Below are 23,178 nucleotides of genomic sequence, written 5' to 3' on the forward strand. Positions count from 1 at the left end.
GTCAGTACAAAAAAAAATCATGCATTTTGTATAATACCTCTTATTTTGGTAAAATAATTAACATTTTGCAGATTCTGCAAGGTGTATGTAAGCTTTTGACTTCAGCGGTATATATAGAAATTTAGTCAAATCTCTTGGTGTATGGAGTATGTAAAATAATTTCAATAAACACTAAGTAATCTCAGATCCCCATGTACACCATACAAAAGTCATGACAAGCACAAGAAATGATAGAAATTAAGAATCCCTTTATTACAGATAATGTTTAGTTCATTACATTTGTCAGACATTTATTTAGGACAAAGATGTGCAAAGGTTTAGTATGGCTGCATTAAACATCTATTCTCAGCCTAAAACTCTCTGCCTGTCAGCTAGTAAACCTGTGAGCAGAAAAATAGAGGGGATTCCTCTAAAATATAGTAAAAAGCAGTATTTTGAGTGGTTCGAGGAGATGACAGATGACTTAGAGTTATTCTGCAAGTGCATTTGACGAGAAGGTAAGTTATTATTCAAGAGCAGGAAACATCCTCAGTAACTGCGACCAAACAGCGTGTAGTACTGCGCAGGCTCTTTGCCACTGACACACATTTGTCCGGCCTGCAGGGTCTTCAAGGGCTCGAAGGGGATACACAGACTCTTAGCTCCCATCGAAGGTGCACCAGGCTCTAGGTCTTGATCCCTAAGGACACAGGAAAGAGAGTGTTTACGTTAATCATACATATATATATATATATATATATATATATATATATATATATATATATATATATGTATATATGTATATATATATATATATGTATATATATATATATATATATATATATAAACACACACACTGATCATTGTAGCCAATCAGACTCATATCAGTTAAGAACATGAACACTATGGCCAATCAGCGATTTTTTTGAGAAAACTTATGAGAGTTCAATTGGAATAATGGGCAGTTGTGAGTTTATATCTTACAATTCTGAGGAAAAAGTCAGAATTAGGAGGCTAAACGAACAATTCAAACTTTTTTCTCAGAATTGCGAGACATTAAGGGATAATTGCGAGATACAAACTCAAAATTGTGAGTTAAGTCATAATTGTGAGATACAAACTAACAGTTGCGAGTAAAGTCAAAGTTGTGACTTTTTAATCAACCAGTTGGCACAATTCAATTTTTTTCCCAATTGCATGTCAAGTCTAGCATGGAAAAAATCCAGACCCTAATCTATTAAGATTAAGGGTCTGGCATCGAGCAATGAAAAGGCCCTAACTCAAAGGGGGGACACCAAGCATGCATTTGAAACTCTCACTGCACGCAACTGGATGATGCCAATCACAAAAATACACGGTGTGAACTGATAGGTTAAACTCTTGCCGTATCCATATTCAAGCACGGTTTTCCGTTCCTCTTTTATATGAAAAGCCAAGTCTAACTCATTCATCGTAGCAGCCAAAGCCGTTTCAAACAACTGGTGTTCATCTGTAGCCATCTTTTAGTGTTTACTAAATGATTCCGGATGTCGCAGCGCCGTCGTCATCAGATACACCAATTTGATTGGTTCCCAGAACTGCTTACGTAATGCAGTAACGTGCATCATTGCTCGATGCCAGAGTGTCTTGCAGAGACAATTCAAATTGTGCTCTCGCGAGACCTCTGGATTTCCAGGGTATGTTAAGTCAGAATTTGAGATAGAAACTGGCATTTGCGAAAAAAAAAAAAAAAAGTCAAAACTGTGAATTTTTCTCACAATTGTGCAATTCTGACATTTTTTCCAACTGCGAGTTAAGTCAGAATTGCAAGGTACAAACTGGCATTTGCAAGAGAAAAAAAGTCAAAATTGTAACTTTTAATTGCACAAATTAGACTTTTTTCTCGCATCTCACATTTGTGAGAAAAAGCCACAATTGGGAGAAAAGTCAGAATTGCAAGATACAAACTTGCAATTTTAAGAAAAAAAGTCAAAATTGCAACTTATCTTAATATTGCACAATTCTGACATCTTGCAATTATAAATAGTTTATAAATAGTCAAAATAAAGATTTTCTCAGAAATAAACTTGCAATTAAAAAAAAAAGTTAGAATTGCGAGATAATTCTGACTTTTTTCAGAATTGCATGTATATATCCTGCTATTCTAATTTTATAACTCACAATTGCGAGTTTATATCTCACAATTCTGAGAAAAAGACAAGGATAGAAAAATAATATGGTGCCAACTTTTGAAGAAAATAATATATTAATTATTTTCCCCTTTAGAAGTAACAGTATAAGAGCGTTGAATAAATTAAAGCATTTAAACATTTAAAATAAACATTTATAATATATTTATATTTTAATACATAAAATATAATTTAAAAAAATAATAAAATATATTTTAAATTCACAAAAAAGGAAAGAAAACATGTCACTATAATATCATGCTTTATATTTTTCCCCTCACACGCTATAGCTGGGTCTGTAAATAAAAAATGGTTCACATTGCAGGGATTCTTGGGGGATTTAGAGGTCCTTGAAACTCAAATATTTCAAATAAATGTTGTAGATAACAAAATACTTGTTATAAAGCATAGAGAAATGGACTACTCTCTTACTTGGCAGTTGTCTTCTTAATCCATTCCTCACACTCAATGCCTCCACAGAAGGGAATCTGCACAATCTGTAAGAAATCAAACAAATTAGGCAAAACTCTGGTTTTGATAGAAAATAATAACCAAAGAGCTCTGGATCCACATCGTTTACTTACTCTTCCCTGGTCCAGATCTTTCTGGAATTGCTCCATTGTATCAGCTACAACCATGTGTTTGTGCAAGTCATCAGAGGCCCTGTGACAAGTAAAAAAAAAAACAATCATAAGTCATTTATCATCTGATTGAAATGACTCATAAGCTGAAAGCAGACCAGGAACTAGAAAGTAGGCACTTGTACCGTTTAAAGAGGTTGTTCTGGATCTCTTCCAGAAGGTTTAGGATTTTCTTCTCAGCATCAGCCTCTGGCACAATGAGCTTTCCTCCCGTGTCTCTTCTTACTGCTACAAACTGGCCTTGTTTCAAGTCCTTTGGCCCAACTTCCAACCTTATGGGCACACCCTGCATTCAGACAACAGGAAGTCAGATATTCAAGCGTAAAGCTTTTTGTGTATTGGTGTGATTATGCTGTGAGAGAACATTGAGCATACCTTCAGCTCCCAATGATTGAACTTCCAGCCAGGTGAGTAGTTATCACGCAGGTCTGCTTTGACTCGGATGTCGGCCTTCTGTAGTCTGGCAAGATATTTGGAGCACTGAGCCAACAGAAGATCTTTCTCTGCTTCAGGGAGAGTGGCTGTGATGCCGCAAGGAATAATGACGACCTGAGAATCACAGTGTAAGATTGAATGCAATGCTATTATTTTTTTTAAACTAGAAGAAATGACGGATCTCAAGCGAACCTGTAGACATGCTACTCTGGGTGGCAGCACCAGGCCCATGTTGTCTCCATGAACCATCGTCAGGACTCCGATGGTCCGTGTGGTGATGCCCCATGAGTTCTGATAGGCCAGCTGCTTTTCACCTGGTCTCTTGGGGTCCTCAAAGACGATCTCAAACATCCTGGAGAAGTTCTGGCCCAGATGATGAGATGTGGCACCCTGTGAGAGTGATCGGAGAATTTCAGATCTTACTGCAGTACTCTGATAGTGCTAAAATACTTAAACTACACATCACATTTTCTGAATGTTAGAGTGCTATGGGTGCGTTCTATGACATTTCTGTTGTGTTCTGATCCTTAGGATGGCATGTCTAACTCTATGCCTTTTTCATTGTTTTTCTATGTGTGCTAGATGGATGATTTCGACCACTGCGTTTGTGTCTTGGGTGGTTTGAAGCGCCTCACATAACTTTTTTTAAGATGCCGTATCCAGTTGAAAGAAGTTTGGCTCGAGACACATGCACTAGGTCAGGGATCCTCAAATCTGGCCCACAAGCTCCACTTTCCTGCAGAGTTTGTCTCTATCCCTAATCAAACACACCTGAGCATGTTCATCAATTTATTCAGAATCATTAGAAAATCACAGATAGGTGAGTTTGATCAGGGTTGGAGCTAAACTCTAATTTTGATTAACAACATTAGTCATGTCTTCGCAGTTCGTGACCAAAGACATTGCTAATTTGCATTTTGCCCAGCGACCCAAACTTCCTCTAATCTTTAAAAAGATAGATAAAGAATCGTTTAAAGACCTTGCAGCATTTACAAAGAAGTACTTCTTGTTCTAAGAACATCGGTCTGTGTGGGAGTTAATGATAGATATGATAAAATGTACTTTACGAAAATAACATAGCTACATAGCAACAGCATACATGTCTTAAAAGGTCAGTCAGGGTAACTGTTAAGGCATTGAATACATATTCTCAAAAGATTAATAATGATATAAATATAATTCATAAAACATATTCATAAAATCATAATACAAATAATAATGCATAATCTTAGATATGAATATGCAAATTCTTGTTAATTCCATAAAGTCGACACATCATAGATTTAAGTAGCAAATGAGAATTTTCATGGTAATTCCTTAGCATGGTATGTCTAACTCTATGACTTTTTTTATTGTTTTTCTACATGTGCTAGCTGGATAATTTTAAACATTGCATTTTCGCTTTGGTGGTTTGAAAAGCCTCACACAGACTTTTTTCCTCGCAACTGCGAGTTTACAACTCGCAATTCTGAGTTTTCTAAGAATTGAGTGATACAAACCCGCAACTCTAGTCTTTTTTCTCAGAATTGTGATATAAATGTTATAAAGTTGCGAGTCTATATCTCGCAATTCTGACTGAATTTCTTCTGAGAAAAAAATCTCAATTGCGAGATAAAAACTTGCAACTGCGAGAAGTCAGAATTGCGAGATACAAATTTGCATTTGCAAGAAAAGTCACAATTGTGAGATACACATTTGCAAGAAAAAAGTAACAGTTGCAAGATACAAACTTGCATTTTCGATAGTCACAAGTGAGAAGTCAGAATTGTTTATCTCACATTTTTTACTTATATCACGCAATTCTAAGACAAGTCAAAATTACGTGATATAAACTTGTATTTGCGAGGAAAAAGTCTGAATTGCAAGTTCTCAATTCTGACGTTATAACTTGCAACTGTGAGTTTATCTCAAGCAATTCTAAGAAAAAAGTTAAAATTATGATATAAACTCTGCGAGAAAAGTCAGAATTGCAGAATTGACTTTATAATTCACAACTGTGAGTTTATCATGCAATTCTGATAAAAAAGGTCAAGCCTACGTGATTATAAACTCACATATGCAAGAAAAAAGTCAGAATTGCGAGTTTTTATCTCATAATTATAAACTGGCAATTGTGAGTTATAATCACGCAATTCTATAAAAAAAGTAAAAATTATGAGATATAAACATTTGCAAGAAAAATGTCAGAATTGCTAATTTTATCTCACAATTCTGACATTATAACCTGCAACTGTGAGTTCATCTCACGTAATTCTGAGGGAAAAAAAAGTCAGAATTGCTAAATAAAAGTCCTTATTTTATTTTTTATTCAGTAGCGAAACAGGCTTCCATACAAATGTCGTTATAATATCAAATTGAAAGATTTATGGCAATTCCAAGCCCTACTCTATTTTATTCTTTTTTAAAGAGTACTTGTATAATTTTTTTTTTAAATAAACATTTGAGGTAGCTTAACAGACCAAGCAAAGACAGTAAAATAAGTGTATTTGGATGTTTAGCAAACCAAAAGGCAAACCTGAATAGCTCTGCCGCTTGCGGAGATGTAAGCCTCTACAGTGGTGGTGTAGTCTCCTCCTGCAAACTTCTCTTTCTCTGTTTTTCTGCCCTTGACCACAGGGATGGCCATCAGCTCCTCATACACCCGAGCATACAGGTCTAGAATCTGCAACACCTGCACACATGACGGATAAAAGTGGAAGGTTCACAAACAAGGTACAAATTACTTCTGGATCTCCATGTAAACGGTAAGTTGTGAGTGAGGAGTGACAGATCACATCTAACCTCCTCTACGGCTTCCTCTTTGGTGGCAAATGCTGTGTGTCCCTCCTGCCAAAGGAACTCTCTGGTCCTCAGGAAGGGCTGGGGGTGTTTGAACTCCCAACGCTGAGAAAAGCAAAAAAGGCGGAATAAACACACAGGCCCGTGTTTGTAAATGGATATAAAGTATACGACTGAGGCTGAAACTGACCACGACGTTGCACCACTGGTTAAGTTTGATTGGCAGGTCTCTGTGTGACTGTACCCACTTGGCATAGGCAGGATACATGACTGCATCAATGAAAGAAGATGGATTTATTAAACACATAATAAAAAGATGATAATCCAGTACACTTAAAATACAGCTGCAGTTGCTCACCTGTCTCACTAGTGGGACGCACAGCGATGGGCTCCGCCAGCTCGGTCTTTCCTGATCTCGTCACCCAAGCAACCTAAATCATTTGCAGATAAGAAATATCTGAGTAGAAGTTCATACCAAATGTATCTTTTTTCAAAATGCTGATAAGCCCAAATATTACATTATACTGCATGATCCACCATAATATATATATATATATATATATATATATATATATATATATATAGATAGATAGATAGATAGATAGATAGATAGATAGATATTTAAAAGGCACACTATGTAATTTTCACCGTTAGAAGGCACACAATCAAAACAAAGGAGTAGTTTGATGATGCAGTGATTAAGTGTGGAATTATGGGAGTTGTAGTCCCCACAGCCGATGAAATCTGATGGGACTCATGTTCATGGATGAGCTAATGAATTAAAGATTTATTTACAGGGGTGGACATAAGTTTTTTTGCCTGGTACTCATAAGAGTACCTGGAGATTATATTTAAGTGTGACCCGTTAAATATAACTTAAAGGCTGTATCAGCGATTTCAAGCCTGAAACATAAAGTGTCACATTCAGCTTACCTTTCTTCAAGATCCACTCGCTGCCTGCCCCATAAATTGGCTGTAAAAAAAACGTGTCCAACCAATCACTGTCAGGGGGTTGGTGTTGTGGACTTTCGTACTGGTGCAGGGAAGTGAGGGAGGCGGAGCGAAAGTCCACAACACCAACCCCCTGACGGTGATTGGTTGGAACACTGTTTGTTTTTCTGTGGAAAGGTTGGTAGCACCGATTGTTTTTTTGGCATATCTCGGACCCTAGGCTGACCACAGAGACGTGTTTTTTTTTACAGCCGATTTATGGGGCAGGCAGCGAGCGGATCGTGAAGAAAGGTCAGCTGAATGTGACACTTTATGTTTCAGCCTAGAATCGCTGATACAGCCTTTAATTAATACATTAAAATTGATTAATATAGTGATAAAATCATTGGAATTATTTTTTCATTTTTATTTTATAAAATAATTAAGTGTAATAATACTATGTTTTAAAATAAAAAGGAATATTAAATAAATTTAGCGCTTCTGATTAAAAAGCATTCACATTTTTGCAGTGTGCTTTGAAAACGGCAGCGTTTATGCTTTCAGTTCGAATAGAAATCTTATACAGTGTTACAGCTTGTCGAACTAAAATGCATTAACAAGCTGTCAACCATGTCAGTATGCTAATGCGCACTCTGAACTTATTTACACAGCGCATTTTCTTATTTTGGTCACGGATACAGACCTGCGGACCACTTATGTGCACCCCTGTTTATTAACGCCACTATAGTATGAAGCAGGGTGGGGACACTGTCTATTAAACTAGTTAAAATTGCTTATTTCTCTGGATTTAATCATGTTTGGAAACATTTGGGATAATGTAAGTACACAAATCGACAAAATATACAACCCTGTTCTAGTGTTTTTTTTTTTTTTTATATTTTAAATCTACAAATCTTACATATTGTGCCTTTAATAAAAAAAAGTTAAAAAAAAATGAAATATTACAATTTAAAAGAACTGTTATCTATTGTAATACATTTTAATATGCAATTTATTCTAGTGATGACAAAGTAGAATTTTCAGCATCATTACTCCGGTTTTCAGCATCACAAGATTCTTCAGAAATCGTTCTAATATCCTGCTTTGGTATTCAAGTAAAATATATGTATTATCAATGTTCAATATGCTGCTCAATTTTTGTGAAAATGTGATAAGTTTACTTTATAAATGTCTTCGCTTTCATTTTATAAGAATTAGTTTACTCCTGAATTAAAATGTTCTGATAATTTACTCACCCTCATGTCATCCAACATGTTTATGACTTTCTTTCTTCAGTCGAAAAGAAAATTAAGGTTTTTGAGGAAAACATTCCAGGATTTTGTTTTATATAGTGGACTTCAATGGGGATCAATGGGTTGAAGGTACAAATTGCAGTTTCAATGCAGCTTAAACGGGCTCTACATGATCCCAGCCAAGGAATAAGGGTCTTATTTAGCGAAATGATCAGCCATCTTCTACAAAAAATAGAAATTTATATACTTAATCACAAATGCTCATCTTGCACTAGCTCGACCTCACGCATTACATGGTCATGTTGGATTAGTCATGCGCAGTTAGTTCTTCTTGTAAAACTCCATCTTAGTTTCTTCTCCAACTTCAAAATTGTCTGACATGGTTGTTTTATCTTTTTTTGTAACAGGCTTTTGACTTTCTTTTTTTGCACAATTCGCTTTGTAAACACTGGGACAATTATTTCGCCTATGCCACATATATACATTTTTATTTTTATAAATTGTTACATCTTTTGGCTACATGAGATCCTTCATGTAGAGCCCTTTGAAGCTGCATTTAAACTGCAATTTGGACCTTCAACCTGTTAGCTCCTATTGAAGTCCACCATATGGAGAAAAATCCTGGAATGTTTTCCTCAAAAACCTTAAATTTCTTTTCAACTGAAAAAAGAAAGACATGAACATCTTGGAAGACATAGGGATGAGTAAATTATCAGGAACTTTTTATTTTGGAGTAAACTAATCCTTTAACTCGTTGCATCATTGCTGAATAATATTAACGAAGTATATATAGATAACAAAAGTATCCCTAGCCTAGTGGCACGAGTGTTGCTCATATCCTTTTTCCTTTATTTCCATCTCCTCACCTCTGGAGCAAAATCTGCAATGTGGGTCTTCTCTTTCTCCAGGGCAGCCTGAGAAACAAACATGGGGAAGTAGCAGTTCTCCACACCCAGCTTCTTGATCTCCCGGTCAAAGAATTCTTTGATGGCATCCCAGATAGCAAAAGACCAGGGCCTCAACACGTAACAGCCACTGACATCGTAATACTCGATCATCTCGGCCTTGGTGATAACCTGAAAGCCACAAAAATTATGATTTTTAAACAGCTTAAAAACAAAAAGATGCTTGTGAAGGACAAAGTTCATCTACAGTTTACACAAGTGTACCTGTGAGTACCAATCAGCCAGGTTCTCTTCTTTCTTTGCCTCCAGTCCCAGCCTACATTTGAAAGACACAATCAATCTAGTCAATCTACTGTTGCTGCTTGCAAATGCAACATTTTCTTAATTCAAAACTGAATATTGTTAAGTGAAGTGTTCATAAACACAGCTTACAGTCTGAAAAAGACATCCAGACAGAACAGACTGTGTTTGGGGTTTAGTCTTGGAGGACGAAACCAGTTGTGGCAGTACTAAAACAACTGCAAAACTTTCTCAAGTCTCCATTCAAAAAATCCTGCAGAACTACATAGAGTTTTTGATTTACGAATTTGCCTTTCACCTTGTCTGCTTCTTTGGCCCCTGGCCGTCTCCTGCTCCACCTGCTCCAGAGTCTTGGCCTTGTTGAGGTTTCTCTCCTCCTTTCTGCTTGCGTCCTCCTCCTCCACCTCCTCCCTGCTTCTCAGACTTGTTCTCCCGCTCCTTGCGGCTCTTGTCTTCTCCTCCAGTGTTCCCTGAGGATCCTGGGGTGGTAACAGGCTTGTACTCCTCCCCAGTGAGAGCTTTATACTGACCCTTTAGCTCAAGCAGAGTCTTCACTGCTTTATCAATTTGCTCCTAAAGTACATTAGAATCACGTGAGACCAAAAACATTGCCACATTAATAATTAAATATCGCCAACAGATGCAAACCAACCTTAGGAGCTTTCTCTGATTTAAGCCGTCTCACTTGCTCCCCCTGCTGGGCTATGTCTGCAAACAGTGCTTGAGCCTGAGGGGAGGAGCTGGATTGAGGCTGGGAGGAGCTAGATTGGGGTGGGGCGGGGCTGGATTGTACAGGTGCAGGGCCTGAGGATGGAAGCACGCCTGGTTTGTATTCCTGTCCAGTTTGCTGCTTGTACTCGGCTTTAAGACTCAACAACTCCTTCACAGCAGCATCTACCTGATCCTGTAATAAAAAAATAAGTTTTTAAACTACTTATGACTGTTTTAAAATCTAAAAAAAAATACAAATTTTGAGCAGAATTAAAATAAGTCAAAACCTTGGGTGCCTTTTCAGTTTTCAATTTCCTCACAAGGTCTCCCTGTTGAGAGACGCGGTCGTAAATAGCCTTAGGAGAGCTGTCAGAGGAGTCAGGCGCAGCAGGGGTGGTGACGGCAGGCTGAGTTGGAGCTGATGAAGAAGCACCAGCAGGGGGAACTCCAGGTTTGTAGTCCTGCCCTGTCACTTGCTTATATTCTGCCTTCAGAGCCAAAAGCTGCTTCACTGCTGCCTCAACCTGGTCCTGGGGAGGAAAAAAATATAATTATGCTGCCTTACCAACAAGTGAATTACACAATGTGTTTTCTAAAAATCACCATAGCAAAATTAAATAAAATGTTTTTATTGTTATTAACAACAATAATCATTATAAGAAATACGCTTATAATAGAATATTATATGTTCTACAAAATATTAATAATGTCAAATTATAGGAAAGAGATTTGACTATGGTCTCACTTTTGGTGCTTTCTCTGTTTTCAGCTTTCTGACCACCTCCCCTTGTTCGGAAACACGCCCGTATATGGCAGCAGGGGAGGAGTCAGATGAAGGGGCAGGCTGTGGGGGAGATGCTGTGGGAGGAGCCATGCCTGGTTTGTAGTCTTGACCAGTAAGCTGTTTAAACTCAGCTTTGAAAGTCAAAAGCTGTTTCACTGCAGCATCCACTTGTTCCTGTAAAATAATGACATGGTTCATACAGATACTGTAAAATGAAATTAAGGACTTCAAGCACTACTTTTTTGATTTTCAAGGACTAAAATCAGAGATCTTACTTATTACTTATCTTCTATTTTAAATTCTTAAAAAAATAAAAAATAACATGGCAAACATAAAGTGAAGTACATGTGAAGTGTAATTACTAAAGTATTACAAAGTATACTATACTTTTACATAGTAAAACCACGGTTAATTTTCTTAAGGGATTTGAATTTGTGCATACTTTCTTTTTTCTTTGTTTTGTTTGTATAACTGTACTGCCTTAGTGGTTTGATGTTTTCTACCGGTCAGGGTGGGGCCTAAGCTGTACGACATCACACTGCTTAAATCAAAATAGCTTGATAACTGAGACTGTTTAGGCATTTTGGGGATTTGCAAAAAAAAAGGAGTGAATGGATTTTTATTACTGTAGGGTGGTTGTGTCCACACACTGCTAAAACACATTTATACGCAAACGTCAAGTATAAGTGAATTTTGCATCTGATGTCACCTTTAAACAGGTAGCTACATTCTAAAAAGTGCGACACATTCACTGCTACTCTGCATAATTGTTGACAAAGCCAATTTCAATAGGAATCTATAAAAACTAAAGTTTGTGTGAGGGTGAAAAAGTCCCCACACAGATTTGTGTTCAAATTCGTTGCTCTGACCAAAAGAAAGTGGTTTGGATTGCAAATGGTTATCTAAGTGACTAAAAATGCTTAAAATTCATAAGTGTGGCTAAAGAAAATGCTGTCTAGGTGGACAGCTTGCTAGGTTAAGTAACAGTGAAGGAAACAGACCTTGGGTGCTTTTTCAGCCTTCAGTTTTCTGACCAGCTCGCCTTGCTCTGCAACACGAGTGTATGGGCAACCGGTGGAGGCAGGGCTTGGACTCCCTGCAGCAGGGGTGGGGGCGGAGCTCTTCGGTGCTGGGGCAGATGTAGGTGGAGCCATGCCAGGTTTGTATTCCTGTCCTGTCAGTTGTTTAAACTCAGATTTCAAGGCCAAAAGCTGCTTAACAGCAGCATCCACTTGCTCTTTAGGGGCCTTGTCTGTCTTGAGCTGCCTGACCAGTTCTCCCTGAGCCACAATGCTGGAGAAAATGGTGGAAGAGTCTCCTGGTGCTGCTGGCGCTGGGCTGGAGACTGGAACCTGCTTGGCTTTACTCAGAGGAGCAGATTCTGCCTTCACCTGAAGCAAGAACAATTTGAATAGAGTGATCATTTTGTTCAACATTTGACTAATTAAGAAAACGAACAGATGATCCAATTCTGTGCTCACAGGTTTAGCAGCTGTCTGGCTCTTGCTCTTGTCCTTTGAGCCAGCAGTGGGCATCTCTTTTGTATGTCCATCTGGGATGTAGAACAAGACACAGGGACTTTCCTTGCAGCTGTGGGGGCTGAACGAAAAGTGCATATTACAAACAAAGCATAAAAACAGAACGTTTATTATTTGTAAGACTGCATATTGAACATATTAGAGGTGTAACCTGATTGGCTCATAAGGCTGATCACAGACATAGAAACCCCGTCTCTGCAGCTGTATGATGTCACCTTTCTTCAAGTCCTTCAGGCAAGGGTCTCCTAACATTTTCTCCTCTACCTGGAAACAAAATATTAACTTTAATGCCCATCAACATTAAAACAATATATACACATACACAAGCATTCAAAAGTGTGTTTTTGTTAAGAAATATACACATTTATTTAGCAAAGATGCATTAAATTGATCAAGTGACAGTAAAGTGTTTAAATGCTTTTATTTAACCTTCTAGACCAAATCAGCATATTAGAATGAATTCTGAAAGATGATACACTGAAGACTAATGGAAGCTGAAACTTCAACTTCGCATCTTGGAAATAAGTGACTTTTTTAAATATATTAAAAGGCATTCATTTAAACTATATATTTAAAATTGTAACAGTTGCATTAGCCTTGGTCAGCATAAGAGACTTCTGAATGGTATTGTATTTTTGCACATTCTTGTGTAATGTAGTGTCATTGATAAATCGTAAATCAAGAGTAATCATAATGAACATATGGCTAGACTAATATAATTGTCTTGACTATTCATCACATAGCAAAAAGCCACTTATGTATTATTGATTTATTTTCACAAATAAAAGTAGCCCAGAACAGAACTGAGAGTTAAGAATGTATTTTTTTGATGTTCACACCACCAAAAATCTGCTCATCTGTGGTGCATATGTTACAGAAACACAGACAACAACCCAACAGATGTGAGTACCACACCTTGCTGTTTTTGTTGATGTAATCCTTGAAGTCGTCATCCTTGCCCAAAACCGGTTTGGTAATGAGGTGCTGGTAATTGATGCAGACAGTGGGCACGAGTGGAGCAAGGCTGGAATCAGCGATCCAGGTGATCTTAGTGGTCTTTTTAAAATCAGTGTTCTCCAGATTCAGACGACCATCAAGAGACGTGATTGCTCCACTTGCATCCCTGCAGACAGCAACTTCTTTTTAAAAAACACTTTCTTAATGGCTGCTGAAAATTTAGCTTGGTTGCTGCCAGAGCACAAAAAGTAAGGGGCATTTATACTTTTGGAGGAAGCTCCGTTTTACTGAGTTACTAATTTTAACTTTTTTTTTTTTTTTTGTCAATTACTTCTTATTTCACATTTATTGCTGTGCTAGTCTGCTTTTAAAGAGTTAGTTCACTCAAAAATTATACTAAATAATATTAAATATAATCTAAGTTGGTTCTTGCGAAACTAGCATATTCTCAAGCTTATGCTACATCCTATGTAGTGTTAATTTAGTCAACGAAGACAAAAAATATGTTAACAAACATTTTTTTGTGTGACTAAGACAAGACGTTGATGAGCTAAAACTAATATCTCATGATAAAAACTACGACAAAATGTATTAGTTTAATTTGTTCTCTATCCAGAAATAAAAATGGTCATAATTTATTCCAGTTTTTCTAAATTCAATATTGGATTCAAATTTCTCATAAGCTTAATTGATTTAGTCTAAAGAGAGAAAAAATAATTACTATTTTTGTTTGAAGACTATAAAATAGCTAATAAAAATAAACATTGGTAACTGCAATTTGACTAAAAGTTGACAAAAATGCAATGACTTTGTCAACTACCACTAGACTAAAACTATGAAAGACACTTAAGACTATTATGTATTTTCGTCTCAATATAAAGACTAAGACTAAATCAAAAATGCCTGTCAAATTAACACTTGATCCTATGTCATCCGCTGAAACGCCCCTCTCTTTGGAATGCACGCAAGATAGTGGAATATTGATACAACAGTTTTAAATATGGATATTTTTTTTTATGCAAACACATCCATTTGCATCAGAATGCCTTTATTAACACCCTGGAGAACTTTTTATGATGTGGAGTACTTTTTATGATGGATGGATGTACTTTGCTTGTATTTTGCTTCAAAATCTCGACACCCATTCACTGCCATTATAAAGCTTGGAAAAGCCAGGACATTTTTTAAATATAACTTGCATATGTTTGAAAAAAGAAAGTCATATACACCTAGGATGACTTGAGTGTGAGTAAATCACGCAGTAATTTAATTTCTGAGTGAACTATCCCTTTAACATTTTGTTTCCAGCAGTTTTACCTGTTGATTTTGGTGATGATGATGTTTCCCCAGTTGATGAAGGTGACGATCTCACCCTCTGTGAAAGTTTCTGCATCAGCACCCTCAATAAAGACCTTTGGCCCGTACCACACCTGCTTCATTCCCACATCAGCATTCTGCAAATCCGCACAAGACAGGATGTCACTCTCTCTCACATGAATCAATGACTGTGACAGTTAGGTTTGTGCGCTTGACATTTTTATTACCTTGGGATGTTTGGCAACCTCTTTCATCTCCTCCTTGGCCTCAGAGATGCAGACTGGAACAACTTGCGAGCTTAGTAGGGCAGTGTATCTTGGGGCTACTGGGTCAATGACCTATTGAGGGAGGACGAGACAGAGGAGGACAAATAATTCTTCAGATAAGAGCCCACATAAAATCAAAGCTTCTCTGCTCGCACATTGCTTTGTATGGATTGACAGATGAAACAGAATGAGTGAGGACAGGTAGAGAAGAGTGAAATGAAGAGCAGGGAAAGCCAAACACTGGACTGAATAGACTGTAACAGCCACTGAGGTGCATAATTAACACCTATAACTGCTTGCAGCCTTTATTTTGTTCAAAAGTAAGCATTTATTTTGTCTGACTGGGACATGAGGGAGTTGACCACCATTAATAGGTTTTCAGATAGAAATCAATCAAGTGCAGTAGGTTTTAAACATGTCACTGGGGAGCGCTAAAGCTAGATAAGTTGGAATGAACAACACAAATTGTTCTAAATGATTGTATTTTCACTTTCTATAGAATCTGCCAGAAGCTGTATGAGGGGAGGAAATGAGCAATAGCACAAACACAAGCTGCATATGGAAGGAAGTTAGCAGGGAAAAAAGCAAGAAATTTGTGGCATAAATGATTTCAAGGTGCATGATTACAGACCAAGGTGTCCAACTGGACACGCCTAAGCGACAAACTTGAAATTTCAAGCTATACTGCTCCTTTTCCATAACTGACATAGTCATTGTATACTGCATGAATAATTAGTGTAAGCTGGTCTTTATTTAAACAAATTACGATTCTCAGTGCAGATCAACTACCACGCTAGTAAGTGTGCTTTTATTCATGCTTTAACAATTTCAATTTCCTATATTCAAATTTCTTTTGAATATAGGATTACAGAATCAAAAAGTTGCTGGCAGTAGGCTGCCCAACCTTTAGTTGATGAGAAGAGGCTTGGTCGACCAAAATTGTATTAGTCGCTTAGTCACAGAAAAAGAAATCCACAGGAAGTGTCAAAGTCACGCAGTCTGTGATGGACAGATTGTTGACAGACAGATTGTTAAATAGACTGATCGCTAATGGCTGGCCTATGTGGTAATATAGTACATCGGGAAGGACATCCAAACGCTCACCATTTATTGACCTCAAATATGGCCTTTTATCTGAAAGATGTATGTAATAACTTTACATGGCAGCTCAAAAATGTTAACCTAGAAAAATGTGCGCTAAAAACGGCATAACAGATTAAGTTGCTGGTGCGGCCACTTGCTCTTAATACAGCTTTTGAATCTGTAAAGACGTTTATTTGTGTACACTCAGAATAACAACAAAACGTTGCGCTTTTGTAAAATAAAAAAAGCAAACACGATACGCTTTCTGCCATCTCGTTCTCTGTAAACTTGACTGCGAAACTTCAAAACTCTGTGTATACTTGCGTTACAGACATGAAAAATATCTATAGAGAGTGAAATGTCTACTTGAACCAATTCAAATAGAAAACAAATATTCTCAGATTATGTAATCTGTATGAAATACACATACAGGTGAATCACTACTGCAATGATGACAAGTTAGTGTTGCCAACTTCATCTCATAAACTAAAAACAAACAAAGCGCTAGTTTATTAATACATTTAAAATAAAAATTAAAAATGCAGTCTCCTTGCCGTTTTCCCTGACACATGCATAATTATTACATTTGTATGGCATGTAGCCACCAAGTACTTCTCAAATAAGCATATTTAATGTTTTGTTTGGCCAGAAAAAAAAAAAATTCTAATAGTGGGTCTCATATATATATATATATATATATATATATATATATATATATATTTTTTTTTTTTTTTTTTTTTATTAAAGGGGTCATGAGTGGAGAAATCGAAATTACCTTGATCTTTCAACATATAAAAGGTCATTGTACTATAAAAACATCCTGTACGTTTCAGAACTCCAAACTTTCTTGTTAGTCTATAAACAGCTTATATTGAAGCCAATCTGCCAGAACGACAGGTTGTAGAATGTGCCACTTTATGGTGTAATAAACACCGCCTCCACAGAAAATCACTGCCTGTTTAGCTCCGCCCACCGATTTGCAAATGTACTGTAAATGAACTGTAAATAACAAGAGAGGCAAATGCAGGTCTACAAAGAAACCAAATGATAAAGATGGCTCTGTACACAACAAGAAGCTGTTCATTGCAAATTTATGGAAAAACACAGTCTTTGCATTGCCTTCCTTCTGATCCCAATGTTAGGAAAGAGTGGATAAACTTTATTTTTAATGAAGTTCCAAACTGTATCAGAACTTGGTCCTTTGTTAACTTCATTTTACTGCAGATTCATTTAGAAACAAGGCACAATTCGACAGAATTTTCAGAAAAATTTAAACTAAAAGACGATGCCTGGATCTGACAGTAATGTCACACCACACAAGTAACACAAGTGAGTAACTGTTTTTATTATGTGGTCACTATTGCTTGATTTGTAATTACAGATTGAGTATTTATGTGTTTTTGACCCAAATCACAGCAGTGTCCATCTGTGAAAGATGTAGACTGTCAAACATACACAAGTGTTAACCAATCATGGGCCAATCATCAGTGGGCATTTACTTACGAGTTCACAATCTGCAACGCCTATTCAAGCAAAAATCTTGATAACATAAGTTTACCACAAAGAACAGTACAAAATAAAAAAGGGCAGTTTATGACCCCTTTAAAATCATAGCAGGTCTACCAGGCCATAAGGTCAAACTTTTTATGTTAAGGTGACAGCCTGGAAACAGCAAAGTATTTATGTTCCACGGATAAAGAAAATCGTAAGGTTTAGAATGACTAAATAAAGAGAGATTTTTCATTTTTGAGGAAAGAATCCATGCCAGAATAATTATTCCATCAGAATAATCTGGATTTTTTTTAAAGCCATAGATCAGGGAACAGAAAGTTATAGGGAAGGAGGGAACAGACAATGCAGGGAGCAGGGAAAACTTGAGGAAGAGGAGGAAGAGGAATAGGAGTACCTTTTTACAGCTAACTGGCAGCTTGTAAACAGAAGAGTGAGATGCACTTTAATGTAGAACAGGGGACACAGAGCTCAGAGACAGACAGAACGGGAAGTGTTTCAATGTGATATCACAATCACCCAAATCAGGCCACTCTGACCATAAGGACCATAAACCAATGGCTAAAATGTCTCTGAACAAATTAAGAAATTTTATAGATCCTGGCTACAAAAACAACAACAACATTCCTGCTCTTAGACAAATTAGTACCAAGGGTTGGTGGTGTTAAATGGATAGTTCAACCAAAAATGAAAAATGTTAGAATTTACGAACCCTCATGTCATTCCAAACCCATAAAGATACAGCTGAACAAAAATATGAAAATTATGTTTTTAATTACTTACCCTCATTTTGTTCCCAACTCTTAACACCTTTGTTCATCTTCAGAACACAAATTAAGATATTTTTGATGAAATCCAAGAGTCGACTGTCTATGCAAAGTCTGAAAGCACTTAGATTTCATCAAAAATATCTTAATTTGTGCTCCGAATATGAACAAAGATCTTACGGGTTTGGAACGACATGAAGGTAAATAACTACTGACAAAATTTTCATTATTGGGTCAACTTTACCTCTGAGACTTAAAACCTTATTTCTATACACCTACACTGAAAGTCCATTCCACCAAAACTTTTAATCTTCAAAAAGTACAATGAGACATTGTCAAAGAAATGCATATGAATGAGCAGTTTAATCCAAGTCTCCTGGAGGACACAACTGCCTCATAATGAAAAGATGCAAATTAGGCATTTATTCACAAATTAACAATACTGACCAACGCACATACTTACAGACAATAAAATATGGTCAATGGAAGTTTTACCATATCTGGAAGTAAAAAAGAATGCATAATTTACAGTGAATAACCGTAAACTGACATTCCCAGAATTTTCTGGGTTACAAGTTTTTTCAGCCGTGTACATTAGGGTCAGTGTATTACAAAGTACAAAACTGATTTTAGTACTTCCACAGGTTGGTATTTCATCATTATATCAGTTAATGAAATTACGGTATTTAAATGTAATTTTAAGTAAAATCCGTAAAACCTAAAATTTTGCTACCGTATTTGTTGCAAATACTGGCAAGCACAGCTGCAAGTGTTTTACCACGAATTTTTTTTTTTTTTTTTTTTTTTTTACAGTGTGTGTCTATGAGAACAAAAGTACCTAAAACCTAAATAAATCTAATTATGACAAAGTCATTGTTTCTAGACTAAACTGCTTGGTTCATATGGATTATTTTTACATGTCTACATAAAAGTGGAATGTGCAAAAACATCATCTGTTTTTCAAAAATAAACAGAACCAGAAGTCTTGGGGTTAGGTTTGGAATGACACTTTTTTGGGGTTTATGATCATTTTTTTGGGTGAACTCTCTCTTCAAATGAACCACTCATCCAAAAACGAAAAATGTATGTAAATGATGAAATAATTATTTTTTGGAAGAACTATTTCATTAAAGAAATGGATGAGAAAATGAATGGTGCCAAACCAAAAAAAAGAAGGCTGAAGCTTGCAATAATGAGTAGAGTGCCAAAGAGCTCCAGACATGCTTGACACAAGTAATGTAGTGTAGATGATCACTGTCAGATGCAGAATGACAAACGTGTGCAGCTTTTGAAAGATGATGGTTATATGACTTGAATAAACACGAAAGAGCAATTAAAAGCAACACAGCAACAGTGGTTCTTGTTAAAAAAATAACAAAAATATATGCATTTTTTCTGACTTTGAAAACAACAATTAAATGCAAGCGCATTTAGGTAAGTTAGTCAGAGAGGAATGAGAACAGTGGGAAAGAGGGAGACGTGCAAATGTAAATGGGAAAGACTGAGGGTCTGATGAGCTTAGAGGCTAAAGTCTTAAAAAATTAGTTTCAAAGTAAAATTTTGGCTTAACAGAATATCACTGGCAGAGTGCAGAGATGTTAACCAGCTGTTTATTTTAAGGTTTTTAAACTAGTGAATGAATGGGATGACAAGGACCAGCTGGAGATCAGGTGCAGCCATGATGAACCCTGGCAAGGTTTAAATATTTACCTTCTTGTTGAATGCCCAGATCTTGTCCCACTCCATATTGACTACAGATCTCGAGCCTCCCTGTAACAGAGCGAATGAACAAAAAATGAAAAAGAACATGAATCAAATTGAGTTTAATTAAATAAACAAATCTGATGTGCAAAGACTCCACATGAAACTCAATTCCTGGAGTCCTGCAGAGTTTAGATGCAACCCTAACTGAACACACCTGATTCAACTAATCAAGTCCTTCATGGTTAATTGAAAACTGCATAGTATGTGTGTTGGAGCAGGGTTGGAACAAAACTCTGCAGGGCTGCAGACTTCCAGGAACTGAGTTTGACACCCCTGCGCTAGAGGAAGCATATTTAAAACAAACAAAGAAACAAAGGCGTAGTTTGATGGCGCTGTGTTTGAGTATGGAACAGAGATGTTCACAAGTATTTAACTTAGAGTCCGAGTCAAGTCTGAAGTCTTTGTTGCTGGAATTTGAGTCAAGACTGCAGTCTTTGGTCACAAGTCCAGTCAAGTCTCAAGTGGCTGGCTAAAAAAAAAAATCCCATTCAGAAACCTCACATATTGAAATCTTCCTATTTATGAAGCTGTTTTATAGGCTATAGACAAAATATATGATCTATGATTTTTTTTTTTGTAGATCAAAAAAAAAGTAATCTATAATTTTGCTGCTCTTCATGTTTCTGTTGTTGTTAAAATAACCACGTCATCTGCAGCTCTGAAACTTGGCGCCAGCGTATGCCCGGAGAGAGAGAAAGAGCATGGAGCTGAAGGGGCTCCAATAAATCCGTTTGGCTTTAAAGCACTGTTCTAGTGGTTTTTGCATATTTTAATAAAAAAATCTGACATACTGATTAATATATTAATCAATTTATTAATTAAACTAGTTAAACAGCTGCCAAAGAACAGGCCCTTCTATAGTAAAATCACTGTAACAAACAACCTTATGGTTTAACGCTTTTAAATTATTTCCCAAAAGTCATTCTAATTGTGAGAAAAACACATACCTGAGCAGCAATAAATTGTTTTAGCCCCTCGACAGTCATTCCTCTACGCAGCACACCTCTGACTGTGGGGAAACGAGGGTCATCCCTGCAAGAACGAAAAAATTAGAAGAGAGAAGTTTAACCATGCAATCCAAAAGAGCTTTTTTCAATAAAGTCAAGAAAATCAGAGTGATACACACCAGCCATCCACATAGCCCTGGTCGACAAACCAGGTGAGCTTCCTCTTGGAGAGCACAGTGTTGTTAAGATTGAGTCTGGCGTACTCCCAGATGTACGGTTTACGCAAACCAAGGGCATCTATTACCCAGTAGAACTGCTCGTCTCTGTCGTGATACTCAGTGGTACGTAAGGCATGCGTTACCCCCTCAACACTGTCCACAATGGGGCACGCAAAGTCATATGTGGGATACACTCTGGACGGATCAAGGAAAAAAGATAAACATCAGTTAAAAGCCGCTGCAAAGGCAACATTCAGTAACATGCTGCACGTGTGACGTTCACTCACTTGTAAGTGTTGCCGGTGCGAGGATGAGCAGCGTTCTTGCAGCGGAAAAGTGTGGGGTCACGCAAGCAGCCGTTGTTGGAATTCATGTCGATCTTTGCTCTCATGCAGCAGGTCTGGCCAAGTTCAGTGCCTTTCTTCATCTCCTCCCACATCTGCATGTTCTTCTCCACAGCTGCGGAGATAAACAACGTGTTCAGTACAACAGCTCAAATCACTTTACCTTTGATGTAGACAAATAATAAGATCAGTACGGGTGATGCTCACTGTTGCTGCGGTTGCGAGACTCAGCCCTTTGCTCTCTTTCTTGTTTCATGACGTCTGGAGGAGTGTCATCTATGTAGGCCTTGCCCTCCTGCAGAAGTTTCTCTCCCATGCGCAGGATGGTGGGGAAGTGATCGCTTGTGTAGGTGAACTGGTCTGGTTTGATCTGCAGCATGGCTACATCCTCCAAGATGACCTGTAGCAAAAAGGTGTTAGCATAGCCAAATGAGTCTTCAAAACTTTTTTAGGGCAAAATGGACAAATCGTCACCTTAGAATTATGAGGTTCTATCTGCAGTGTTTCCCCTAGGTTTCCAGCTTTGGGTGGTGCCGGTAGCCAACGTTACTTTTTTTCCCGGTACTTTAGCCTACTTTGTGTAATAACGAAACATTTATTTCATTAAAAAATTAAGTCCAAAACTCTCTATTTTGAACAATAGGGCTCTACAATCTTTTGCTTTTTTTTTTTTTTTAATTCTTATGTGTTTTAATTTTTCTGATAATCAAATGAAAGCATTAACATTTATTTATTTTTAATCAAATGAAAAATAAACCCTTTTCATTTTTGGCAAACAGAGGTTTACTGTTAAAATCAATACATGGAAGAAAAACTATATTCAGTTTAAAATGTTTAAATAATAATTGTAGTATTTTTTTTCTACAATTAAGTGGTTAATCTTGTTGTAATATTTATTTTTTATCACATACTGTTTTATGTAAATTATTTATATAGGAATATATAAACACCTACATTATACTGTACAAAAGTAATACAAGACTAATATTTTTGTTACATGTTAAACCGTACTTTTATTTTGACAGGTTGCCGTGAAGTTTCTGTGTGTACAGTATAATATGATGCTAGTTTTCTCAAATGAAACGGTAAAAGTGACACTCACAGCAGCTTTGGAGATTGAGTTTATCTGTTCATGTTAGATGCAAAGTCCAAAAATTAGAGGGAGCGTCACGCGTGCTTCAGTAAAAAAAAATGCGTCTCCGCCATTCATACATACAGAGGCAAATGGAACATGCAGGATTCATATTAAAGGTGCCATAGAATGCATTGAGAGAATATTTTAAATTGTTCTCTGATATCTACATAGAAGGTATATGGCATAAGAAAGGGCAAAAAATCTCCAGAAATGGTTTTACAGGTCCATTTACATTTCCTAGAATTTGTCCCTAGAATGAAATACTCTGTTATTGGCTTACTTGGAAGCTTCATGAATATTAATGAGCTATGCTATTAACAGCCTCTGATTGGCTGTTTCACAGACCTGCTCGTCTCTATAGCTCACACATGGATACATATATATATATATATATATATATATCTAATTAGGAGCTCTCGCCGCTTTTAATATGTGGTTTGTTGAATCTG

The 23,178-nt window shown here is 36.9% G+C and overlaps 1 protein-coding gene across 2 annotated transcripts in view; it reads right to left on the reverse strand.

Annotated features, from left to right (window-relative positions):
* Positions 1–228: 228 nt before the first annotated feature.
* The window catches only part of eprs1 (glutamyl-prolyl-tRNA synthetase 1), a 30,845-nt gene continuing 7,895 nt past the window's right edge, over positions 229–23,178 (reverse strand). Inside the window, exons 8-35 of one of the 2 annotated variants that reach the window (XM_073826960.1) lie at positions 21,802–21,994; positions 21,538–21,709; positions 21,212–21,445; positions 21,033–21,117; positions 20,032–20,091; positions 17,952–17,972; positions 14,924–15,034; positions 14,697–14,833; positions 13,338–13,545; positions 12,574–12,686; positions 12,366–12,483; positions 11,886–12,275; positions 10,846–11,058; positions 10,388–10,630; positions 10,042–10,293; positions 9,688–9,962; positions 9,354–9,405; positions 9,051–9,260; positions 6,360–6,432; positions 6,192–6,271; positions 6,005–6,106; positions 5,739–5,894; positions 3,416–3,613; positions 3,164–3,337; positions 2,914–3,074; positions 2,732–2,810; positions 2,580–2,644; positions 229–679 (exon numbers count right to left, since the gene is read on the reverse strand). In XM_073826960.1, the coding sequence (XP_073683061.1) occupies positions 529–679; positions 2,580–2,644; positions 2,732–2,810; positions 2,914–3,074; positions 3,164–3,337; positions 3,416–3,613; positions 5,739–5,894; positions 6,005–6,106; positions 6,192–6,271; positions 6,360–6,432; positions 9,051–9,260; positions 9,354–9,405; positions 9,688–9,962; positions 10,042–10,293; positions 10,388–10,630; positions 10,846–11,058; positions 11,886–12,275; positions 12,366–12,483; positions 12,574–12,686; positions 13,338–13,545; positions 14,697–14,833; positions 14,924–15,034; positions 17,952–17,972; positions 20,032–20,091; positions 21,033–21,117; positions 21,212–21,445; positions 21,538–21,709; positions 21,802–21,994 (4,326 nt within the window). In that variant the 3' untranslated portion in view covers positions 229–528. The remainder of the gene's footprint in view (positions 680–2,579; positions 2,645–2,731; positions 2,811–2,913; positions 3,075–3,163; positions 3,338–3,415; positions 3,614–5,738; positions 5,895–6,004; positions 6,107–6,191; positions 6,272–6,359; positions 6,433–9,050; positions 9,261–9,353; positions 9,406–9,687; positions 9,963–10,041; positions 10,294–10,387; positions 10,631–10,845; positions 11,059–11,885; positions 12,276–12,365; positions 12,484–12,573; positions 12,687–13,337; positions 13,546–14,696; positions 14,834–14,923; positions 15,035–17,951; positions 17,973–20,031; positions 20,092–21,032; positions 21,118–21,211; positions 21,446–21,537; positions 21,710–21,801; positions 21,995–23,178) is intronic. The other variant, XM_073826961.1, reaches the window with a different exon arrangement.

The sequence above is a fragment of the Garra rufa genome, chromosome 21 (genome assembly GCF_049309525.1).
Source record: "Garra rufa chromosome 21, GarRuf1.0, whole genome shotgun sequence".
In the NCBI taxonomy this organism is placed as follows: domain Eukaryota; kingdom Metazoa; phylum Chordata; class Actinopteri; order Cypriniformes; family Cyprinidae; genus Garra; species Garra rufa.